The sequence below is a fragment of the Lycium ferocissimum genome, chromosome 12, assembly GCF_029784015.1.
Source record: "Lycium ferocissimum isolate CSIRO_LF1 chromosome 12, AGI_CSIRO_Lferr_CH_V1, whole genome shotgun sequence".
NCBI classification, from domain to species: domain Eukaryota; kingdom Viridiplantae; phylum Streptophyta; class Magnoliopsida; order Solanales; family Solanaceae; genus Lycium; species Lycium ferocissimum.
This window is the reverse complement of record NC_081353.1, coordinates 47,738,516-47,762,046: the sequence shown is the minus strand read 5'-3', so window position 1 is coordinate 47,762,046 and position 23,531 is coordinate 47,738,516. Positions and strand designations below refer to the sequence as shown.

At 39.0% G+C, this 23,531-nt stretch overlaps 1 protein-coding gene across 2 annotated transcripts in view; it reads left to right on the top strand.

Annotated features, from left to right (window-relative positions):
* The window catches only part of LOC132040129 ((+)-borneol dehydrogenase 1-like), a 71,635-nt gene extending 59,141 nt beyond the window's left edge, over window positions 1-12,494 (top strand). Inside the window, exons 1-2 of one of the 2 annotated variants that reach the window (XM_059430744.1) lie at window positions 10,926-11,203; window positions 11,612-12,494. In XM_059430744.1, the coding sequence (XP_059286727.1) occupies window positions 11,163-11,203; window positions 11,612-12,443 (873 nt within the window). In that variant the 5' untranslated portion in view covers window positions 10,926-11,162 and the 3' untranslated portion in view covers window positions 12,444-12,494. Of the gene's footprint in view, window positions 1-10,925; window positions 11,204-11,611 lie in introns of those variants that run through there. The other variant, XM_059430745.1, reaches the window with a different exon arrangement.
* The last annotated feature ends 11,037 nt before the right edge of the window (window positions 12,495-23,531 follow it).

The following is a 23,531-nucleotide window of genomic DNA, read 5'->3' as shown; positions in this document are numbered from 1 at the left end:
GTAGCTTACAAACATATGAGTACTGTAAATACTGTGCAGAATAACAAGGGTGTTGATGCATTTGTATGTCATAAAAGGCTAGGCCATGTGAAAATAGCTACTTTAAGAAGAATAAGTGGTCTCCAAGAGGTAACATCTCATGGTAGTGTCAAGGATTGTACTATGTGTCCATTGGCCAAACAAACAAGGTTATCATTTCCTTTAAGTACATCTGTTGCTAGTTCCTGTTTTCACACTGTGCATGGTGATGTATGGGGACCCTATAGAGTACCTACTCATGATGGTAAGAAGTACTTTCTAACTTTGGTGGATGATTATTCTAGATACACATGATTATTTTTGTTGCCTTCTAAAGCTGAAGTAATTGTGGTACTCAGATTTTTTTTGGCAATGGTTAAGAATGTACACTCATCCTCTGTCAAGTACTTGAGAACTGACAATGGTTGTGAATTCTTTAATTCCTAAACGAATGACCTATTAAACTCTCTTGGCATTATTCACCAAAGTTCTTGTGTTTATACCTCTCGGCAGAATGGGATTGCTGAGAGAAAAAACTGATCTATACTAGATGTTGTTAGGTCCCTAAGATTTCAATCTAGAGTACTCCTTAGGTTCTGGGGTGAGTGTGTTACTACTACAGTATTCATTATTAGCAGAGTGCCTCTCTCTCGTATTAAAAGCGAAGGTCCCCTTTTCGCCCGCATGGTTATGATCATTCTCTTATGCATATGGAAATTTTTGGCTGTCTAGGATATGTAACAGATGTGAAAAACCTGATAAGTTCTCACCTAGAGCAACACCTGCTATATTTCTTGGCTATTCCTTGACTCAAAAAAGCTATAAGATGTATGATATTCACTCCAAACAATTCCTAGTTAGTAGAGATGTAGTCTTTAAGGAAGATATCTGTCCTTTCAAATTTCTTCCCTCTGTAGCCTCCTCCTTGTTCCCTGTCATTGAGCTGACCTCTCCAATAGTTACTGAGCAGGACACTGTTTCTCTAACTGTTCCTACTACTTCACCTCCTCATTCTTCAGAGGTTAAGAGTGTTGGTGACACTGATGTTCTTTCCTCCTCTACTTCTGATCTTCCTACCATTTCTTATTCTACTCCATCCTCTCCTTCTGAGTTAGATACCTATACTCCTCCTCTTTTAACTCCTATTGCTGTCCCCTCCAGAAAATCTTCTAGACCAACCAAACCTCCTCTGTGGATGAAGGATTGCATTACCAAAGATAAAGGCAATGTTGCTTGTTGTTATCCTCTATCTAATTACTTGAGCTATGCAAATGTGTCTTCCTCTTTTGAATCTGCCTTGGCAACTTATTCAAGTACTAGTGAACCTAAGACCTATAAAGAGGCTGTCCAAGATAAGAAGTGGGTTGAGGCTATGCAAAATGAAATTTCGACCCCAAGAGAATCATACACGCAGTATTGTTGACCGCTATTAGGCAAGGTTCCCATTGGCTGCAAATGGGTATTCAAAGTGAAGTACACCTCCGTGTGCGTAGAGAGAGGTATAAAGCTAGATTAGTAGCAAAAGGCCACTGTCAACAAGAAGGTCTAGACTACGTAAAACTTTTCTCCGTGGCCAAAATAGTCACAACAATGTCCGGGTATAGCTATCAGTTAAAGCCTAAAGGTTGGTATGTCTTCCAAATGGATGTTCATAATGCATTCCTCCAAGGTGATTTAATGGAGGAAGTGCATGTAGATATTCCTCAAGGTTTTTCTAGTCAGGGAGGGCATAATAAGGTATGCAGACTTCACAAATCTCTCTATGGGCTCAAACAGGCCCCTAGACAATGGAATAAAAAACTCACTGATGCATTGATACAGTTAGAGTTCACTCAAAGTCACTTTGATTACTCTTTGTTCACCAAGGTTGTCCATTCAGAACTGGTTATTGTCCTTATCTATGTTGATGATCTATTAGTCACTAGTAGCTGTCCTCAGTTGATTTTACAGACAAGAAATTATCTCAAACTCAAGTTTAAGATGAAGGATTTGGGTGAGCCTAACTTTTTTTGGGCATTGAGTTTGCCAGGTCCTCTAAAGGTATTGTCATGAGTCAAAGAAAGTATGTTCTAGAATTGGTTACTGAGTTGGGCCTTGCAGATGCTAAACTAGCTGGTACCCCTCTAGAATCCAATATGAAAGTTATATCTGCTGACTTTGATGCACTCATACAATCACAGGATCCTGATTCCCCAAGGCATAAGGATCCATTATTAGTAGATCCTAGCAAGTATCAAAGGCTTGTTGGGAGACTCTTGTATCTTACTGTGACTAGGATTGATATCTTTTATGCAGTCCAAGTTCTCAGTCAATTCATGCATCAACCTAAGAAATCCCATACGGATCTTCGTCGAGAGTGGTCGTATATCACGGTTCTCCGTGTCTTGGCTTGCTTATGCCTCGCTACAAGTTTTGAGAAGTTGGAGGCCTTTGTGACTCGGGGATCGGTGGTCGCTCGCAAAACTGGAGAGGTCACCGATCCGGGTACTTGGTTACCTTTGGTGGTGCTATTATATCTTGGAAGTCCATGAAACAAGCTACAGTTGCTAGAAGCTCTGCTGAAGTTGAGTTCTGGAGTATGGCCTCAGTGGTAGCTGAGATTACTTGGCTATTAGGTGTGTTCAAGGAGTTGGGTGTCACTTTGGATTTGCCTGTTCAACTGTTTTGTGACAGCAAAGCTGCTTTACAGATTGCCGCTAACCTTATCTTCCATGAAAGGACCAAGCATATTGACATTGATTGCCACTTTGTCAGGGAGAAGATTATGCAGGGGGCTATCAAGACTTATCATGTCTCTCCCAAGGAACAGGTTGCAGATCTCCTTACTAAAAGTCTAGGCAAGCATCCTCATGAATACCTGCTCTCCAAACTGTTATTGAAAGATCTCCTCCAACCATCAGTTTGAGCGAAGGTGTTAAGTTGAGCAAAGTAGTTTAGTTAGTTATGCCAGCTGGCTGCCAACTAGGTGCCAGCTGTATGGTTTAAGTTAACTAGTTAGTTAGCCATGTAATTAGAAGGTAGTTAGATATAGTTAGATATTTTTCATTTCAGTCGGTTAGACTAGTATAAAGTACATATCTGTGTATTCATTTCCACAGAACTGATAATGAGAAGATATCTGTTTTGTCTCTTCTTCATTTCTTCTTCTCTTCACTCACTGATAATATGATTAATACAGTGAGATATCTAGAATTCATCACTTATGTTGTACCTTAAATTAACTTAATATGCTTGATGTATTTCAATGACCACTTGAGACGAGCAAATGTTATTACCAAGTTCTTTTAACTAATGCTTATATTGGTTATGGAAGGTCTGAAAAAAAGTGTTGCGGATTCACAAATTATTCGATAAGTAGAAGAAGAGGGACTGGAAGAGGATTGGAATGGACAGTATGGATATCAGAATATTGTAAAGATCAAATATATCCCTAGTAAACTAATTAATGAGGTTTTTTTTTTTTTTTTCAAATTCAGGCCATAAGGAGGCGCAGTCCTATTAGATCACCAAAAACAGAGAGAGATTCAGCCTATTCTCTGTTCAAAGGAAGCTAAATACATCGAGGACGTACTCTTTACAATTAAGAGATATGACCTATATACAATTTCAGATCATATGTAATTTTAGAATCCCATGCATTTGTTTTATTAGAATCACTCACATTAAGGGCATCCAGGAACTTGCGGTTAGGTTTCAACATTGAATCTGAATGTTTTTATTACATGCTTATTATACAGATGTCTTGATATACTTTGCTTCTCATCTGTAAAATTAAAGTTCCCGATTGATTTGCTAAGTTAATGGCAGCTTAGAACACCTTTGTTTGGGAAACAACAACCTTTCTCGGAATTTCCCTCAACCATGGCTCATTGATACTTGATAGGAATCAGTGTTCTTAGATCAATACAATGGTATGAGTCAATAGACAGATCGATCATGTTCAAGTAAGATCGTCCATACAAAATTGTTTTTAGGACGACCTGCAACTTATCTTAATCTATTGGATCTCATGAGCTGATCGATAGACACATTTTTTTTTTAAAAGGTTAAATGTAAAATCCTAAAATGAAAAAAAAAAAAAAAAAGACTTTTTATACTATTTCAATGCTAATCAAACTAAAACCACAAGTCTTGTGAAGATTGTTGAACACAAAGCAGCCCAAATTTCACACAGATTGTAACTTTAAATCCAGTAAAGTTGTCCATTATAAAACTTTCTCCAACACTTGCAACAATCTACGCAGTTGTTGCAACTTTTGTACTAATATGTTGCAAAACCTGCTAAAAATGTACAACAACAACAATATTGCTTATCAACAACAATTAATTTCTCGGAGACTAAGTGCTTATATGTCAATCAATTTCAAGGGCTATACATTCAATATTGTCTTCATGTGCAATTATTTTTTGTGAGAATAAAGCAGTGCCGGCTCTATAGCAAGGCAACTAAGGCATATGCCTTAGGCCCCCAATTTTGGGGGCCCCAAATTTTACCAAAAATAAATCATGTGTTAATTTTTTAAAGAAAATTGATTATTTATGATAAAAAGTATAACATTTTTTTTTTTTTTGTAATTTTATATTATTTTATTGTTTTTAATCTTTTTCAAATAGAAAAAATTAAGAAAACGTTGTTTTGCCTTCTTACATTTACGTTAGCTGACACTCTCATTATTTTATGCTCTTTTAACTCCTGTTGTTCTCTCTTTCTTAAAATCTTTGATAAGCAAGAGTAGTACTCTGTCAAAAATAAGAGTCAATAGTCGAAAATGTTGAACAAAGTGAATTACAGATTCTTTTTTGTTTCTTCGTAGGTTTTCAAGCATGACAACAACATATTAAAGTGGGTATACCAAGTTATCAATTTCTTGAGTCAGATTCTATCATTCTAACTCTATTGTTTTATCTAAAATTTGTCAACTTATTGCTTATAGAATTATGTTAACAATTTCTATAATGATTGTCTCAGTAGAAGAATGTTTTTAACATTCAAATTAATAAAATTTTACCTAAAATTAACAATTGAAAAAGAAAATTATTCAAAGAAATCGATTGTAAAAAACTTATTAAGTAATAAATTTGCAATTAAAAAAAAGTTAGAAGAATAAATTCAAATAAAGTATAAGTATATGAAGTTTGTTTAGGTTTTAGGCCTCTAATTAAAGTTTCGCTTTAGATCTCCAATTATGTTGAGCCGCCCCTGGAATAAAGCAAAGTTTTGTTCTCTTGCAACCAATATCGTTTGCTAGAGATATTGCAAGGATTGTGTACACAGTAATTTTCAGTGGAAAAACAACAATTTATTAGTAGCTTGTTTCATGAAGTAGACTATGAATATATATCACTAGTGTCCTGGCAAATTTAAATTTTGGCCCTATATGATTCATCTTACATGGACTATGAATATATATCACTAGTGTCCTTGCAAAGTTAACTTTTACTACTGTATAGAAACATGAGTTTCTATATAGTCGTTGTCAGTCAAAAAAAAAAAAAAAAGTGGGCCCCAATCTTCTTTAATAGTAGAAAAATTGTAAAAAAAAAAAAAAAATTAAGATGGGGCTCAATCTTCTACAATAGTAGGACTTAAAAAAAAAAACAAATTTAAGGTGGGGCCCAGTCTTCTATAATAGTCGAGATTAAAAAAATTAACGTGGGGTCCGCATGGAGCATTAGGAGACAATTGCAAAAAAAAAAAAAAAAATAAGGTGGGTCAACGTGAAGAAGTAAGAGAGATCATAAAAAAAAAATAGGATATTTAAATAATGATAATAAGTTCGAGATAAAATGATAAAGGTACGGGAGAAAATGTAAAGAATGTTCGAAAAAAAAGAAATAACGATTTAAATTCAACACAAAAACTATGCCCCAAAGAAGTCATAAAACCAAAAGATTTAAAACTTATACCTTTGGGTATAAGTTTAGACACATACGTCTCACACAAATAACGGAATAATATCAAGTACATTTAAATATAAAAACCTTTTTTTATAATAGTAAATTAAAAAAAAAATTAAGGTGGGCCACTTTTCTATAATAGTAGAATTTTTTTTTAAAAAAAATTAAGTTGGGGCCCACTTTTCCATAATAGTACCAATAAAAAAAAACAAATTTAAGGTAAGGCCCACTCTTGAGATAATAGTCAAAAAAAAAAAATTAAAACGTCAACACACACCTAACCTTGCGTTGGCCCAAACATTACCCCTGGACAAATTTTTTCACATTAAAATCTGCGACCTTTTTTCATTACACACCTAATATATGGAATACGACAACCCCCAATTATTAATACTGGGGAGAGTGTACCACACGCGCGTCCCCGCCCACGTGCCACATCTTTAATTTCACCTCATTTTTTATTAATTTCCCCTTCCTCCATCCATCTACCTTCTTCAAAAAAAAAAAAAAAAATCTCTCAATTTTTCACACTCCACCCTTTTCGTCATTCACGGATCCAAAAACCCATACCCCATTCTCCTTCATCTTCATCAACATCATCATCATCATCATCATCATCTTCATTAGGAGTTGAAAAAAAAAAATCACACCAACTTCCTCAAATTTGATAAAAAAAAAAAACAAATGTAAAAGTTCTTCGTAACACCAAAGAACAAAGTTCATCCATTAATTTGATCAAACAATCAAGAATTTTAAAACCCACTTGGTGTTCTTCATAACTTTCTCCAAATTCCTAGCAATGGAGTTTAATTTTCTCCCCAAATCAACTCAAAGAATTAGTGCTTAAACAACTCCAACCAAGCAACTTTCAATCAGATTTTCTTTAACAAGATTAGATTTTCAACTTTTTTTTTTCCAGATTTTCGTTTTTTTTTTCTTCAGATTTTTTTTTTTGAATTTGATTTGGGAAAAAAGTGATTATAAGAATAATCACTATCCTAGCTCTAAATTTATAATGGGTATTATTTGGCAAAAAGAATGGAGACGGGTATTAAATTATTGGTGAAAGAAGATGAAGTAAGTTAAAAATGGAGGAATTTAAATTTATTTAATAGTAGCTATCTAGCGGGATGTGGCATCTACGTGGTATGATATTTGGCTCTTCAAAACACGCCGTACGTCGTTTTTAAAGGCTATAACGCGCCACCGAGCAAAAGATACTCACGCTCTTGTCCACATCATGAAGAAAAAGGAAGGGCATTTTAAGGGATTAGAAAAATTTGTAAAAGGAGAAAATAATAAATGACCAACGCAAAGGTTAGCTTTTTGTGTATTATTTTTTTTGGCCAAACGTTCGGGTATTTTGACTATTATCTCGCCCACTCTTCTATAATAGTAGATATAAAAAAAAAAATTAAGGTGGGATCCACGTGAAGAACTAGGAGATCTACCTCCTACTCATGTAAAAAATAAAAAAATAAGGTAGGGATTCACATGTGTGCTGTGGGTCCTACCAAAACTTTCTCCCCATTTTTTAGGCTCATTGTCACTTATGCCCTTATTTTGTGTTGCTGTTTAATTTTGTCCCTCAAAAAAAAAAAAAATTGTGGGGTATAAATTTATATTTCTGCATCATAATATCTCACAGTTATGTTCCGCACCATTAAAAACTTATGGCCACTAGGCATAAAATTTTGGAAAATAACAGCCTATGTCTATTTGGAAAAAAATATTTACCTGAAATGACTCATATTTTTAATATTACCCAAAATAACACTTTTATACATTATTATACACTTTTATATAAGATCGACACATTATTTACAGTAAGTGTATAATGTTGTATATCGTGTGTATAAACACTATTGTAAAAAAAGTTGGCTATACAGATGTAAATTAAAAATATAACTACGTGGATATAATATTTTATGCTGGATTGTATATTATTGAAATTATTCCTAAAATTAATTGCTAAAGCCAAAAATTAAATACCACCCCATTTGAAGGACAATTCGTGCAATTTCTTCCATTTTTTTAGTTTTTAATTTGTAATAGACAAATTCCCTTTTTTAAAACTAAACTATATAAAAGCATGAGTTAAAGAAGTGGATCGTCAACCAAGGGCAATTTGGTCAAAGCACTTGTCATTGAATAATTCCATTAGTTAAAAGTAGAATCTTACTGTAGCTTAATATTAAATATATTCGTACTTTCTCTATTTTGCCCCTGCTCATAAAAATTGCATCACAACATATGATGCTATTTCAAGTGGCAGGTATTAATTATGTTTTTGGCCACATGTCACTTTTACACTCCTTTTACTTTTCACTATTTTATCATGCTCACATAATTCCACTTAATAGACAAATAACATTTGTGTATATGTATTAATGTTCATCTATATATATATATATATGCATCGACAGTGCAAATTTAGGTATGTTTATTAGCAATATAAAATATATATACTATCACTACCAATATATAAATCTTTACAATTATACACAACTACATACACATAAATACACTATATAATCCAAAGTGTTGCGCATGGGCATACGCCATCTAGTTGACCCTATATGATTGATCCATTTATCCCTCAGTAGTAAATTCAATCAGTATTATTGTTCATTTGCCTGAAATATAGTGAATCATTCCCTTGGGTCATTTGCACTTTTGACTTATTTTGTGTTGGTCTTCAATTTTTGTCCTTCAAATGGGCTGGTCTTTAATTTTTACCCTTCAAAATCAAACTCATGCCTAGAGAGGCATAATTTACACATCATAATATCCACAAGTTATGGGTGCGGCCTTAAAGAAATTATGCCCCGCTAGACATAGTTCGATATGGACAAAAATTAAAGACCAATCCATTTGAAGCACAAAAATTAAAGACGAGTCCATTGGAAGGACCAACCCTGCGATCACTTCCCTTTCTTTTAGTCTTTGTCACTCATTTGCCCTTAATAATATTGGTCTTGTTCGGCCTGAAATGTAGAAATGAAAACTGAAAAGAAATAATAAAAAACGTTTTCCACTTAATCCACATTGGATCTTTCACATAAATTTCTTAATTTAGAACCTCCTTTAAAATTGAGCAATACACCATTTTCTGTTTATCTTTGGGCAAGTGTTGTCAGTTTGGTTTTGACCTAAATAATACATTCTTTAAAAAAATTAACAAGAATAATCTAATATTTTTAAAATTTACAGAAATAGAATAAACGTAGTTGTGAGTAACGTTTTAGGTAATATTTTATTCAAATATTTTAATGAAAAAATTTAGGACGTACAGAATAACAAAAGATAAAACGTAAGTCGAGAACGTTTTTTTTTAAGTATTTCGTCGCGACTCTCTGATTCTATTAATTACTCTCTACTAAAGTACAACTTGTGGGTCCAAAATGATTTTTATTTCTCTCACACGTTTTCCTTGTGCTTCTTTCCTTACTTTTTTCTTCCCCCTCCCTCCCTCTCTCTCTTCTATTTCTTCCTAACAAACTACATCAAAAATAAGATACAATGTACGCAATTAAAGTGAGGACTGAATTTGGTCAATGAGAATAATTTGCACAAAAGATTCATTCCCCCTAAAAAAAAATGAGAAATCTCCTATACTAACTAGAATGTATATTATAGTAAACGTTTTCCATTTAATCCACATTGGATCTTTCACATAAATTTCTGAATTTAGAACCTCCTTTAAAATTGAGCAATACACCATTTTCTGTTTATCTTTGGGCAAGTGTTATCAGTTTGGTTTTGACCTAAATAATACATTATTTAAAAAAAAATTAACAAGAATAATATATATTTTTAAAATTTACGTAAAATAGAATAAACGTAGTTGTGAGTAACGTTTTAGGTAATATTTTATTCAAATATTTTAATGAAAAAATTTAGGACAGACGGAATAACAAAAGTATAAAACGTAATTCGGAGTAACGTTTTTTAAGTATTTCGTTGCGACTCTCTGATTCTATTAATTACTCTCTACTAAAGTACAACTTGTGGGTTCAAAATAATTTTCATTTCTCTCACACGTTTTCCTTGTGCTTCTTTCCTTACTTTTTTCTTCCCCCTCCCTCCGTCTCTCTCTTCTATTTCTTCCTAACAAACTACACCAAAAATAAGATACAATGCACACAATTAAAGTGCAAGACTGAATTTGGTCAATGAGAATAATTTGCACAAAAGATTCGTTCCCCCTAAAAAAATGAGAAATCTCCTATACTAACTACAATGTATATTATACTAACTACTCAGAGTTACGTTTTATACTTTCTTTATTCCGTTTGTCCTAAATTTTTCCTTTAGAATATTTGAATAAAATATTACCTAAAACGTTACTCACAACTACGTTTATTCTATTTCTGTAAATTTTAAAAATATTTTATTATTCTAGTTAATTGTTTTAAATAATGTATTATTTAGGTCAAAAACAAGATATTATACTACTTAGTTTTGTTAATTAGTGATTCAGAAGAGAAAGAGGAAAAAAAAAAGGGAACTAATACCTCCTTAGTAAAATACAAAAAGAGAACAGTATAGGAGCACAAGTATCTTAGAAAAAGTGAATGCAGAGTAACTTAATTTTATAATTCTTTATAAATTTATTTTTAGTGTTTAGTCTTTTTTTTATATTTTTTATTTATTTTTATATATAAGAAATCCTTATTTTTATGCATAAGAATCTGGTAATAACGTATAAGAAATTTTTATTTTTTCCACTATCAAAGTCACCAAGTTACAACTTTGACCACAAATTTTTGCCCAACATAATCTCTTCCGTGTCTTGTCATTTAGTATGAGATGTTTTGTGAAAGGAAAACAACAAAAAATCACTGCCAATTGTTGGAGAGTTCAATAATTGAACAAGAGGAGATACGAGTCCGTTAACCAAGCCAGAGTTACTATCTATTTTTGACAACTAATTGTTTAATTAAAACAATTAGTTTCACCTTAATATAGTAGTTATTACTTACTAAGAAATGGTAAATTCATTAAAATAATCAAAGAAGATTGGTTTCTCTTCCTGAAAATGTTTGCTTAGACATTTCAACAACCTGCATGGTCCAACTTTTCTTTTTTATTTTCAATTTAAGAACTGGAATTAAGTCAATTTTTCTTTTCACTTTCAGACTTCTTTTAAACATTATCCAATTCAATGTCTAAACTCTTTTATAAATAGAGCCCCTGAAGTTGTTCTGTATATGAAGAAGACATAGCTCTCAAGCTTGAGGAACATGGCCAACAATAATTCTCTTCCATCACCAATAGCCAAAAGGTATTCTTTTTTCGATATTGCTCTTTAATTTCTTCTTCCTCTTATATATATATATATATATATATATATATATATATAACAGAATCTTCATGTGAGATATATAAGGCTCTAGTCATTTCCTTGCTTTCTGCAAAATTCCATTCACTCTTTCAATTTATTGGGTTGAGTGCTTGTGATAGAAGAAACCAAAGAATACAACCTTAAGTTTCAAAGTAAGCATTGTATCTTGGAGTTAGACTTTCATTTTAACCATTTACACCGAGTAGGCAAAATTATTATCCTAAATGTAATTTCCAGAAAGCGTCCTTAACTACTCCGTTGGATTATTTTCAATATTTCTAGAACATCTTTCACACAAAAAAAATGGAAGTACTAGTCTAATTGTATGTTTCTATTAATATTTGACAGGCTTGAAGGTAAAGTGGCACTTGTAACAGGTGGAGCTAGCGGCATAGGAGCAGCCACTGCTAGGCTTTTTGTTCAACATGGTGCAAAAGTTACTATTGCAGACATTCAGGACAACCTCGGAACTTCCTTAGTACAAGAAATTGGAACAGAACACATAATATTTGTCCATTGCAATGTCGCGATTGAATCAGACGTTCAAAATGCTGTTGATGCAACAATTGCAAAATTTAGTAAGCTCGACATAATGTTCAGTAACGCTGGTACAGCGGATAAGCCAAATTCCAGTATCTTAGAAGTAGATTATGATATTATTAAGAACGTGTTCGATGTAAACGTTGCTGGCTCGTTCTTCTGCGCGAAACATGCTGCTAGAGTGATGATTCCAGCCAAGAGAGGTTCAATTATCTTTACAGCTAGTGCTGCCACAGTGGTCTATGGTATTGTCCCTCACGCATATGCGGCATCTAAAAATGCAGTTTTAGGGCTTTCCAAGAACATCGGAGTAGAATTAGGAAAGTATGGAATAAAAGTCAACTGTGTTTCTCCTCATTACATTAGCACACCACTTGTGTTGAATGCGCTTGGAATAGCTGAGAGACAAATGGCGGAAAAATGGATCGCCGAAGGTGGAAATTTGAAAGGAGCTTTACTAGATGAAGAGGAAGTGGCAAAAGCAGTATTATACTTGGCAAGTGATGATTCCAAATATGTGAGTGGTTTGAACTTAATTCTTGATGGTGGTTATAGTACCACAAATGTGGCTTTATCAGAGACCAACAAAAAATTATTTCCACCGGCTGCTACCCATCAGAGTCCCAACGAAGTAGTGTAAATTTTTACTTAAAAAGTATGTGGGGATGAATAATATCAGTACAATTTCCTTTAGCATCTATCTGCTATATACAACGTGTGTGTGACAAAATGTCTCCACTTTCCAGAATTACTTGTTCTTTGGTAAAATGCAAGGGAAGTTAGATTTGGCTGAGGGCTTCACCACACTTGGTGTGGTCCATTAATTGCAGATCAAGAAGGATGCCACCTTTTTATTTCACACATTTAGTCGTGGAAACTTGTGTATTGATATATTATTTACATTCTTATTCAAATCCTATACTGGAATGTTCAAACAAGAAGTTTAATTCTAATATGTACTACAGCATATCAAATTAATTGTTTGGAAACTAAGATCCAGGATACAAGTTGCAGACTATATGTCACCAATATTAGCAGTAACAAATTGCATGTGAAGGACCAGTTGTTCAAGTCCACAATATTGTATACGGTAAAAACCGGTTCAATGTGTGACCAGTGAGACCGGAGCTTAGGATAAGTCCAAATGAGCACGAGCGTGTTCGATCTTTTCTTCACACCGAGGTTTCGTACCGGATGTAATGGATCCGAGACTAGAAAAGCGTGTCCGTTGGTCTGGATACGCCGAGCCCAAATCAACGTGTCCGTCGGTCCGGACGGACCGAGCCTAAATCAACGTGTCTATTGGTCCGGATAACCGGTTGTGAGGCTGCCACACGACGGATAACCGGTTGTGAGGCTGCCATTTGCACTGACGATCGTACGGGTGTCAGATCGTACGGTCATACTTTATCTTTTTAGGGTTTCTCTATTCATAAAGGCTTTTTGTGTTGCATTCATGGCCCATAAGGCATACCTATAAATAGAGGACATTCCTCCCCTTTTTAGGGTTAGCTTCTTTTTTTTGTCCATATCTTAACGTTGTAATAGCCAAATATATAAAGCTCTCACCCAAAAGATATTGGTCCGGGTCTCCTAGAGTTCTTCATTAGTTTGCTTATCCTTTCAATATTACTTAATATATTTGGCATAAATCAATCACCATCATATGTGTATATATATATCTATATATCGCTAGCACCTACTCATATAAATATAGCTATAAACAAACCCATTGGCACTTCACACTAACCTAATAGATTAAAGTTCATCCACATATCGTATATCTCACTTACAAATTTAATTGTTCTTAGAAATTCGGGGTAAACAGTTTGGCGCCCACTGTGGGGCTAGGATAATAGTGGTTTTTTAATCTTTTCTTTCACCTGTTGATTGAAGAATATGCAAATTTTCACAAAAAACGGACAAAATGACAAGCAGCGGACATTCTGGTCATGTGAACAATAACGACATAGTAGCTGAAAACGACAACAACAGCGGATTACGAAATCTACTTGCAGATCCAGTCGACGCAAATTCTGTCGACTCGAGAGAAGGCCTCAACCTGCAGAATACCGTGAATCGGGAGAATGCCGCCTTGCCGGCCACCGATCCCTTGAATACTCATAACTCAATTACTTTGTCTCGGTTTCAAGGCCGGAAAACAGTGGATACTCCGGATGAGATTAACTTACGTTTAATATTTGAAATATTGCAGGAACAGGGGACCGCCATAACCGAACAGGGGATTGCTATAGCTCAGCTTCAGAGAAAAAATGACAAGGCAGCTCCGGTAAGGTCAAAAGGGGTCACCGGACCGAGGAGGGATGAAACACGGATAGTCGAGAGCAATGGATCCGGAGCCAGTTTGTCTATCAAAGTTCTGAAGATGCTCGAGACCTTGGCAAAACGGGTCGATTCAACAGAGATGAGGGTGGAAACGTATAACTCTTGGGTGGATCAGATCCCAGGAGCTCCACCGATTTTGAAAGGGCCGGATTCAAAGAGGTACATTTAAAGGCCTTTCCCTCCGAGTGCGGCTTCGAAGTTAATCCCGAAGAGGTTCAAGATGCCGGATATTCTGAAATACGATGGTACAATGGACCCGCAGGAACACGTGACTTCGTACACCTGTGCCATAAAAGGCAATGATGTCGAAGAAGATGAAATTGAGTTCGTGTTGTTGAAAAAATTTGGGGAAACACAATCGAAAGGAGCGTTGACCTGGTATGACCATCTGCCTGAGCATTCCATCACTTCTTTCGAAATGCTCGCAGATGCGTTCATCAAGGCCCATGCTGGAGCCAAAAAGGTGCAGGCCCGGAAGGCGGACATCTTCCGGATAGCCCAAAGGGATGATGAGTTGTTACGAGAATTTGTGAACCGCTTCCAAAGGGAATAGATGGAGCTCCCTCTGGTTCCGGAAGAATGGGCTGCGCAAGCTTTCACCAAAGGGCTTAATCCTCGGAGCTCGACTACTTCATTCAAACTGAAAGAAAACTTATTGGAGTATGAGGCTGTAACCTGGGCAGATGTCCATAACAAGTACGAATCAAAGATTTGGGTAGAGGATGACCAGCTCGAACTTCCCCCGAGACCTATAAATATGAGCAAAAGCTCTGAGAGGTCGAGAAAAAATTACGAGTCAGAGACACGACCATCGAGGGAAAGGTACCGACCATACTCTCAGTCGAAAAAATCGAGCTTCAGGTCGGAAAAATCGAGGATCGGCCCCAATCACTTCTCGAGTAGGGGCGATAAACGAGTCGAACGCCCGTTAAACAGTCGAGGCATTTAGAAGTGACGCTGGGAGTTCGACTAGCAATAAAGACATACCGAGGATATTGGAATACAACTTCAACATCAACACCTCGGACCTCATCTCAGCTATCAGCCGTATCACGGAGGCTAGATGGCCAAGGCCATTAAGATCGGACCCTGGTCAACGCGACCCAAACGCGGTGTGTGAGTATCACGAGACCCATGGGCACATAACTGAAGATTGTCGTCAATTAAGGGACGAGGTGGCTCGGTTATTGAAGAATGGCCACTTTCAAGAATTCCTGAGTGAACGAGCCAAAAACCACTACAAAGAAAGGGAGAGTCACAAATGAGCCGAGCCGGTGGAACCTCAACATGTAATCAATATGATAATAGGGGGAACGGATGCTCCACGAGGACCGGTGATGAAAAGAACAAAGGTCTCAATTGTACGAGAGAAGCGCACCCGGGACTACGTACCCGAGGGTTCCATCTCCTTCAGTAACGAGGATGCAGAAGGAATCATTCAACTGCACAATGATGCATCGGTAATTTCTATCCTTATTTTTAAATCACAAGTTAAACGTATTTTGATTGACCCAGGCAGTTCAGCCAACATCATCCGGTGGAGAGTGGTAGAATGTCTCAGGTACTACTCGACCGATCAGTCCGGTAGCCCGAGTACTCAGCGGGTTCAATATGGCAAGCAAAACCACGAAGGGAGAAAATTTCTTTGCCGGTCAACATTGACGGTACTATACAGCAGACGGTGTTCTACGTCATCGAGGGAGATATGAAGTATAATGCTGTGCTCGGCAGACCATGGATTCATAGCATGAGAGCGATACCATCAACACTACACCAGTTGCTAAAGTTCCCAACTCCGGAGGGGATAAAAACTATCCGAGGCGAACAGCCCGCAGCAAGGGAAATGTTCGCGGTCGAGGAAGCACCCCTCTTTCCAAAAAAGCCGGATCAAAGAGATGATGAATCAATCGAAGGCAAGGACACCAAATAGCAATTAAAGAATACGGGTTTGAAAGCGAAGCAGAAGGAATTGGACCTGGCTGGTGAAGAGGACGATTTCAGCGTGCCTAGATCGTTTGTATTGCCGGATGACTCGGATGCAACCAAATCTATCGTGGAGGAGCTAAAGCAAATCATCTTGTTCGTACATCTACCGGATAGAAAGGTATACCTGGGAACAGGGTTAACCTCGGAGCTCAGGAACAAGCTAATTAAATTTCTGCAAGCTAATGCCGATTATTTTGCGTGGTCCCATTTAGACATGAAAGGTGTTCCACCAGAAGTCACGACTCATAAGCTCAGCCTCGATAGGAAATTCCCCCCGGTGAAGCAGAAAAGGAGACCAATGGTCGAGTCAAAACATGCCTTCGTAAAGGATGAGATAACAAAGTTTTTAAAGATAGGCTCTATCTAGGAGGTAAAATACCCGGACTGGCTAGCTAATGTAGTGGTGGTGCCAAAGAAAGGTAATAAATTTAGAATGTGTGTTGATTATAAAGATATGAACAAAGCATACCTGAAGGATTCGTTTCCGATGCCTCATATCGATTCGAATGATCGACTCAACGGCCGGGCATGAGATGTTAAGTTTTCTCGATGCTTACTCCGGATACAATCAGATCCGAATGCACCCGGAGGATCAAGAGAAGACCTCTTTTATTACCCGATACGGGATTTACTGTTACAATGTCATGCCATTTGGATTAAAAAATGCCGGAGCAACTTAACAATGCCTAGTTAATGGAATGTTCGAAGAACAGATAGGGAAAACAATGGAAGTTTATATTGATGACATGCTAGTCAAGTCCCTGGAAACAGAGGACAATTTAAAACATTTGCACTATACCTTTGATGTACTTCGCAAATACAACATGAAGCTTAACCCGGAGAAATGTGCCTTCTGTGTCCGATCGGGCAAATTTTTGGGCTTCATGGTGTCGAATCGGGGAATTGAAATTAACCCGAACAAGATTAAAGCCATTGAGGATATTGAGGTGGTGAACAACGTCAAGGCCGTGTAGAGGCTCACCGGAAGGATAGCAGCACTGAGCCGTTTCATTTCGAGGTCTTCGGATAAAAGTCACAGTTTCTTCTCACTGCTGAGAAAGAAGAATGACTTCGTCTAGACACCGGATTGTCAAAAGGCTTTGCAGGAATTGAAAAGGTACTTATCGAGCCCGCCCCTGCTGCACACACCGAAGGCAGACGAACAGTTATTTCTATACCTTGCCCTGTCCAAGGTAGCGATAAGCGGTGTTTTGGTCCGAGAAGCCACGGTACGCAATTCCCAATATATTATGTGAGTAGGACTTTAGGAGATGCGGAAACTCGTTATCCACACCTCGAAAAGTTGGCCTTGGCATTGGTAAGTGCGTCAAGAAAGCTAAAACCTTACTTTCAATGCCATCCGATATGTGTAGTAACTACTTACCCGCTAAAAAATGTCATGCACAAACTGGAGTTATCAGGTAGATTGGCCAAATGGGCCGTAGAGATTAGCGGATATGATATCGAGTATAAGCCTAGAACAGCTATTAAATCTCAAATCTTAGCCGATTTTGTGGCAGACTTTACCCCCGCTATGATTCCCGAGGTAGAGAAAGAGCTGTTGCTAACCTTGAGAAAGGCTTCGGGTATTTGGTCTCTACCCACAGACGGGGCTTCGAACCTGAAAGGTTCCTGGTTGGGCATTGTTCTTAAGACCCCCGCCGGTGATGCCATTAGACAATCTATTAGAACTATAAAATTGACTAACAATGAAGCCGAGTATGAGGCTATGATTGCAGGTTTGGAATTGGCTCGGAGTCTGGGAGCCGAAATAATCGAAGCAAAATGCGACTCACTCTTGGTCATGAACCAGGTGAATGGCGTATTCGAGGTCAAGGATAAGCGAATGCAAAGATACTTAGAAAAAACTCAGGTGATACTACACCGGTTCAAAGAATGGACCATGCAACATGTACCCAGGGAGCAAAATAACAAAGCTGATGCATTGGCCAATTTGGTCTCTTCAGTCGAAGCGGAGAAAATCAACCCCTAAGATAGTAGTGTAATTGATGAATTCAGAGATAGAAAATGAGCAGGCCGAGATAAACACAATGGGTCTAACTTGGGATTGACGCAACAGATACTTTCGACTACTTGCAAGATGGGAAGCTCCCAAGCGACCCGAAAGAATCACAATCACTCCGGACCAAAGCAGCTCGGTTCTGCTTGATAGGCGGCCAATTGTATTGACAATCTTTCTTCGGACCTCTTGCCAAGTGTTTGGGTCCTGGAGAAATAGATTATGTGATAAGAGAAGTCCACGAGGGTACCTGCGGTAATCACTTCGGTACGAAAGCCTTGGTTCAAAAAATTATCAGAGCCGGTTATTACTGGAACCAGATGGAGGAGGATGCGAAAAATTTTGTCCGAAAATGTGATGGGTGTCAAAGGCACACCCCGATGATTCATCAACCCGGGAAGTTGCTGCACCCGGTGATATCCCCTTGGCCGTTCATGAGGTGGGGGATGGGCATCGTCGGTCCTCTGTCATGGGCACTAGGTAAAGCTCGTTTCATTCTGTTTATGACTAACTACTTCTCAAAAAGGGTTGAAGCGTAGGCCTTCAAAAAGATTAGAGAAAAAGAGGTTATTGACTTCATATGGGACCATATTATCTGTCGCTTCGGCATCCCAACCGAAATAACCTGTGATAACGGCCCTCAGTTCGTTGGCAGCAAGGTCAATAACTTCCTCGAGGGGTTGAAGATCAAGAAGATCGTATCGACTCTGTATCACCCGAGTGAGAACGGGCAAGCGGAATCCACGAACAAAACAATAATTCAAAATCTAAGGAAAAGACTTGAAACATCGAAACATAAATGGAGAGAAGTGCTGCCGGAGGTATTATGGGCTTACAGAACTACGTCAAAGTCGAGCACGAGAGAGACACCTTTCTCGTTAGTCTACGGGGCCAAAGTTCTAATTTTCGTAGAAGTTGGTGAACCGAGCCTCCGGTTCAAATACGTCACCAGCGGGGCAAACGAGGAGGTTATGGCCGTAAAACTTGACCTGGCGGATGAACTACGCGAAAATGCGCTGGTCCGTTTAGCAGCTCAAAAGCAACGTATAGAGAGGTACTACAACCGAAGGGCCAATCTTCGACATTTCAGAACCGGGGACTTGGTACTTCGAAAAATTACTTTGAATACCAAGAACCCCGATGATGGAAAATTGGGTTCGAACTAGGAAGGCCCATACAAGATAACCGGAGTAACTGGCAAGGGGTAGTACCAACTGGAACCCATGGATGGGCGACGGCTGCGCAATAACTGGAATGTGGCTCATTTGAAGAAATATTATTGCTAAGGTATGGGTCGTTGACCCTTGTGATCATCTTCTATTAACCTATCCTTTTTTGCAGAAGTGGTATCGAGATAAATCTCGAGGAGGTAGAGTTAGGTCTGAAAACACGTGTTACACTCTTTTCCTTAGTTCGATTTTATCCTGAAGTGGGTTTTCCGATAAGGTTTCTAATGAGGCAACAAGTAAAATGTGTTACTTTATGAAAACAAGGCAAAATATCCGAAAGCGGAGGGTCTGCCCTTCGTTGGGGACTCAATAGTGCTTACTCGATCATACTTCTCGGACAAACACTAGGGGACTATCATACCCATATCGAGGCCAGAATGAGTTCAGCTCACCGAAGCAGATGAAGGAACGAAGAAGCAAGGCCTATCCCGGGAAGGTCTTCGAAATTTATGCTTCTTATTTTTGCGTAAACCCAGACCTTCTGTGTTAGGTTTCAATGTAAGGACCAAACGATCAAAATGAATCATGTCCGGCTAGTATTTGCTATGGCAGAAACAAAAGGAAACAGATGAAATCCTTATATTATGCACGTACAAACACCTGCAATATAAAGAAGCGTTATGAAAAATACGACTCGGACATGTCTTTTTAGTAAATGCCCTATACCGGGGACTATCATCGAAATTCGACAAAGGCAATAGGGTCACGTTGAACCCAGCCAAAATCTTTTAACACCCTCGAATGGGGACTGCCGTCTCAAAATCGACAAAAGACAGAGATTCAGGAATCCGAACATAATCTATTATAAGTAAACGGTCGGAAAAGGTTCAAACAATTTAAAAACCTCGACCCAAAATGCCCAACGTGATTCGGATACGTCTGAATTTACGAAGCATAAATAAGCCCCGCAGGTAAACCATTCCATAAAATCGTCGGTCAAAAACGTACCGAACGAAGAAAAAGCCAATACTCAATGAGTTAAGTTAGGCCCAATTAGGGCAAAAGGGGTAGCTCCGAACCTAGATTATTTCTTACAAAACAAACGTTTAAGGCAAATATCGTAACATACATTCGGATAAAATAACGAAAAAAACAACAGCCAAAAGGGAAATATGCATTTCATATATAAACTGCGGCTTTACACTTAGACTTTTACACAAGTCAAAAACAAAAACAAAATGAAGGCTCGTACAGTCCCTAATCTACTCGATATGGTTGGAACCGGAGTCCTCAGAATTCGTTTGCTCGGAGTCTTCAGAGTCGGCATCGAGGGCTTTCTTGGCCTGTCCTCGACTTTTTTGGCTTCGAGTATCCGGGCCTGGAGGTCCCCCAACCCTTTTTCAACCTGTTCGAGGGTAGCCCTCCGGGATTTCCACCGTTCATACTCAATCACAATCGTAGAGCGAGCCTCGGCAGCCTCCATATCTTTAAGACACTCTTCTAGATCGGCCTTGGATTTTTTCAATCTAGCTTCTAGCTCGGACTTTATTTCAAGAAGAGCGATTCGAACTTGGTTAATCGATTCAAACTCGGTCTGAAGTAGATCATTAGCCTCAATAGCCTCCTCGAGCTTGCTCTTGAGCTCATCACTGATCCGAGCTCGAGTCTCGGCTTTTTCCTCGAATACCCTCAGTTTCTCTCTCTCGGCGGCTCTCTTGGTTTCGAGCTGATGAGATTTTTCTTTGGCCTTTTCGGCATCGGCCTTGATCGAGTTAAGCTCACCCCGAAGCTGGGCAACAGTAGCCTCAAATTCGCCGAGCCTCGTAGCAAAATTAGCATTATCTCGGCCAAGGTTCATGTTATCCTGTTCTAGGAGCCGGTTCTTTTCAACCGCATCATCAAGTTCAGCCCTTAAACGGAGGTGCTCAGCCTTTGTCGTCTCAAGCTCGGCTTGAAAGTTCGGAGGTGGGACTGCCTGGCTCAGCTGGTCTTCTTTCTCCCGCAAGAGGAGTTTGAACTTCTCCGTCTCCCGACCCTGAGCATCCAACTGGGCCTTTAAGTCATCAACCTCGTGTTGGGCCCGGATAAAGCCTTCATTAACGAGCACAACACTCTGCAGAAGAAGAAGCAAACCAAGTTAGGAAATTGATTAACAAGAGTAGAGAATTGCACATTAATATTACGGAAAGGCGAGTATAATGCTTACTCGGTTGCCTGCGTGCATGCCCTCGTTTATAAGGCACTGCCAAGGAACCCTGGCTATTTTTTCCTTGTCCGAATCTGAAATAAGAGGCCTTAGATAACTTGCAACCCCCACAGGATGGGATAGAAAACTACAGTCCTTGGGGACGGTGATCACGGCCGACCTCGTCCTCTTCGGCTCTACACTAAGGGCTGGGAAAATACCTACAAGGTTGTTCCTCGCACACGTTTCAGTGGACCGGCTAGCCGTCCTCGTGGCCCAAGGAATGGGAAGATGGCCAAACCCGGCAGCTTCCCCGATTGCAGGAGGGATATTCGAGAACATATCATCGAGGTTATCAAACCTCGAAGCAAGAGCAGGAGAGACCGAAACGGCTCCAGCAGCCCCGGTAGTTGCAGACACCTTGGACGGGGTAGCTTGATCGGTGCTGGGCAATGGACCGGTAGCCGTTATAACCTCATTGTCTGGGGTTGATTCAGCCCTTTGATCAGCCTCAGTGTCCAATAAAGGGCCAGATCTTCTAGGTCTCTTCACCAAAGGTGCTGCTTCAGGCGAAGCATCACCTGAAATGTCGATAAATTCAATGGACCTTAGAGGAATCGAAAAAAGAACATTGTCTTCCCTACCTGTGTTTGGGGTTAGAATGGCAGTTTTTTCCTCAGCTGTAGACGAGGGCGGAATAGTAGTTTCTTCCTCGGGAACAATGGCGACGAAAGGGCCCGCATGAACCCTTCGAATAATAATATCGGGCTCGGATTCATCCCTCAGGGTTCGAACTTCGCTCCTCGACCTTTTCTTTTGCTTCTTCCCTTTGGCCTCGGGTTTTCTTTGCCTCTTTTCGGTTGCGGCAATAAGCCGGGATGATCCTGCCGTATCAAATTCAGATGCCAGCGTGGCAGGCTCAGCCGTGGCTCCACAGAGCCCTTGGGCAAGCCTGAATATCAAAAGAGTTATAGAAAGACAAGGCAAAACAGGAGGGAGCAATAAGTACCGAATCAAGGGGAAGATTAACATGATTTTGGGCAACCCACTGACCACGGGACAGGTCTCCCTAGTGTCGGGTATCCATACCTCGGCTAAAAAAAAAAATTATATGCATGTAAAGGAGCAAATTTGGACTAAGTATAGAGGAAAGACAACTATAGAGGAAAGACGACTGAGGAACTTACGGCTGTTATTCCATTTTTTCGGAAAGGGCATATAATCAGCCGGAATGATGTCTGCGGTCCTTACCCGGACATAACGTTCCAACCATCCTCGATCTCTATCCTCGTCGAGTTTGGAAAGAATCGAGTTCCGACCTCGTTAGGCGACCTTTATCACGCCCTCTCGGAAGATCCTTGGGCTATACAATCGGATGAAGTGCGCCAACGTGAATTCCTTGTTGGCATTATTAGACAATAGACGGAGGCAGGCCATGATCCTCCATATTATCGGCCTGATTTGGGCTAAGCATACATTGTATGTCCGGCACATCTCGAGAATAACCGGATCAATTGGGGGATTGAGTTTGAGCATGAACGGGTACGTGTAAACGTACAAGAACCCTTCTTTGTAGTCGGTAATGGACTTGTCGGGGCCGGGGCCGAACATTTACACTGGATGCTTATCCCATCCACAATTGGCCCGGACCCGAGGGAGGAGATCCTCTGTAATTGACAAAGGGTACCACCTCACGTCGAAACCCCTATCCGCGATTTGTACCGATTTCTCAACGGCAAACTCGTGATTATAATTGGGTTTGGACGGTATTATGTCCAGGGCGGTTGGTTCCACAAAGGTTTTGCCTTTGGGTTTAGAAGTAGGCTCGACGCCCGGGGAAGAAACCGAGGGAACGTCCTGGGAAGCAGAATCGGTGTTGGCTGACATTTTAAAGATGAAGGAGTTGGTATGAAGATTTGAAGATGCAGATGAAAGTTTCAAGGCAGGAACGAAATAATGAAAGATAAAGATTAGAAGGATTGAAGACTCGGTTTGAACTTTGTTGCAGAAAACGTTGAAGAC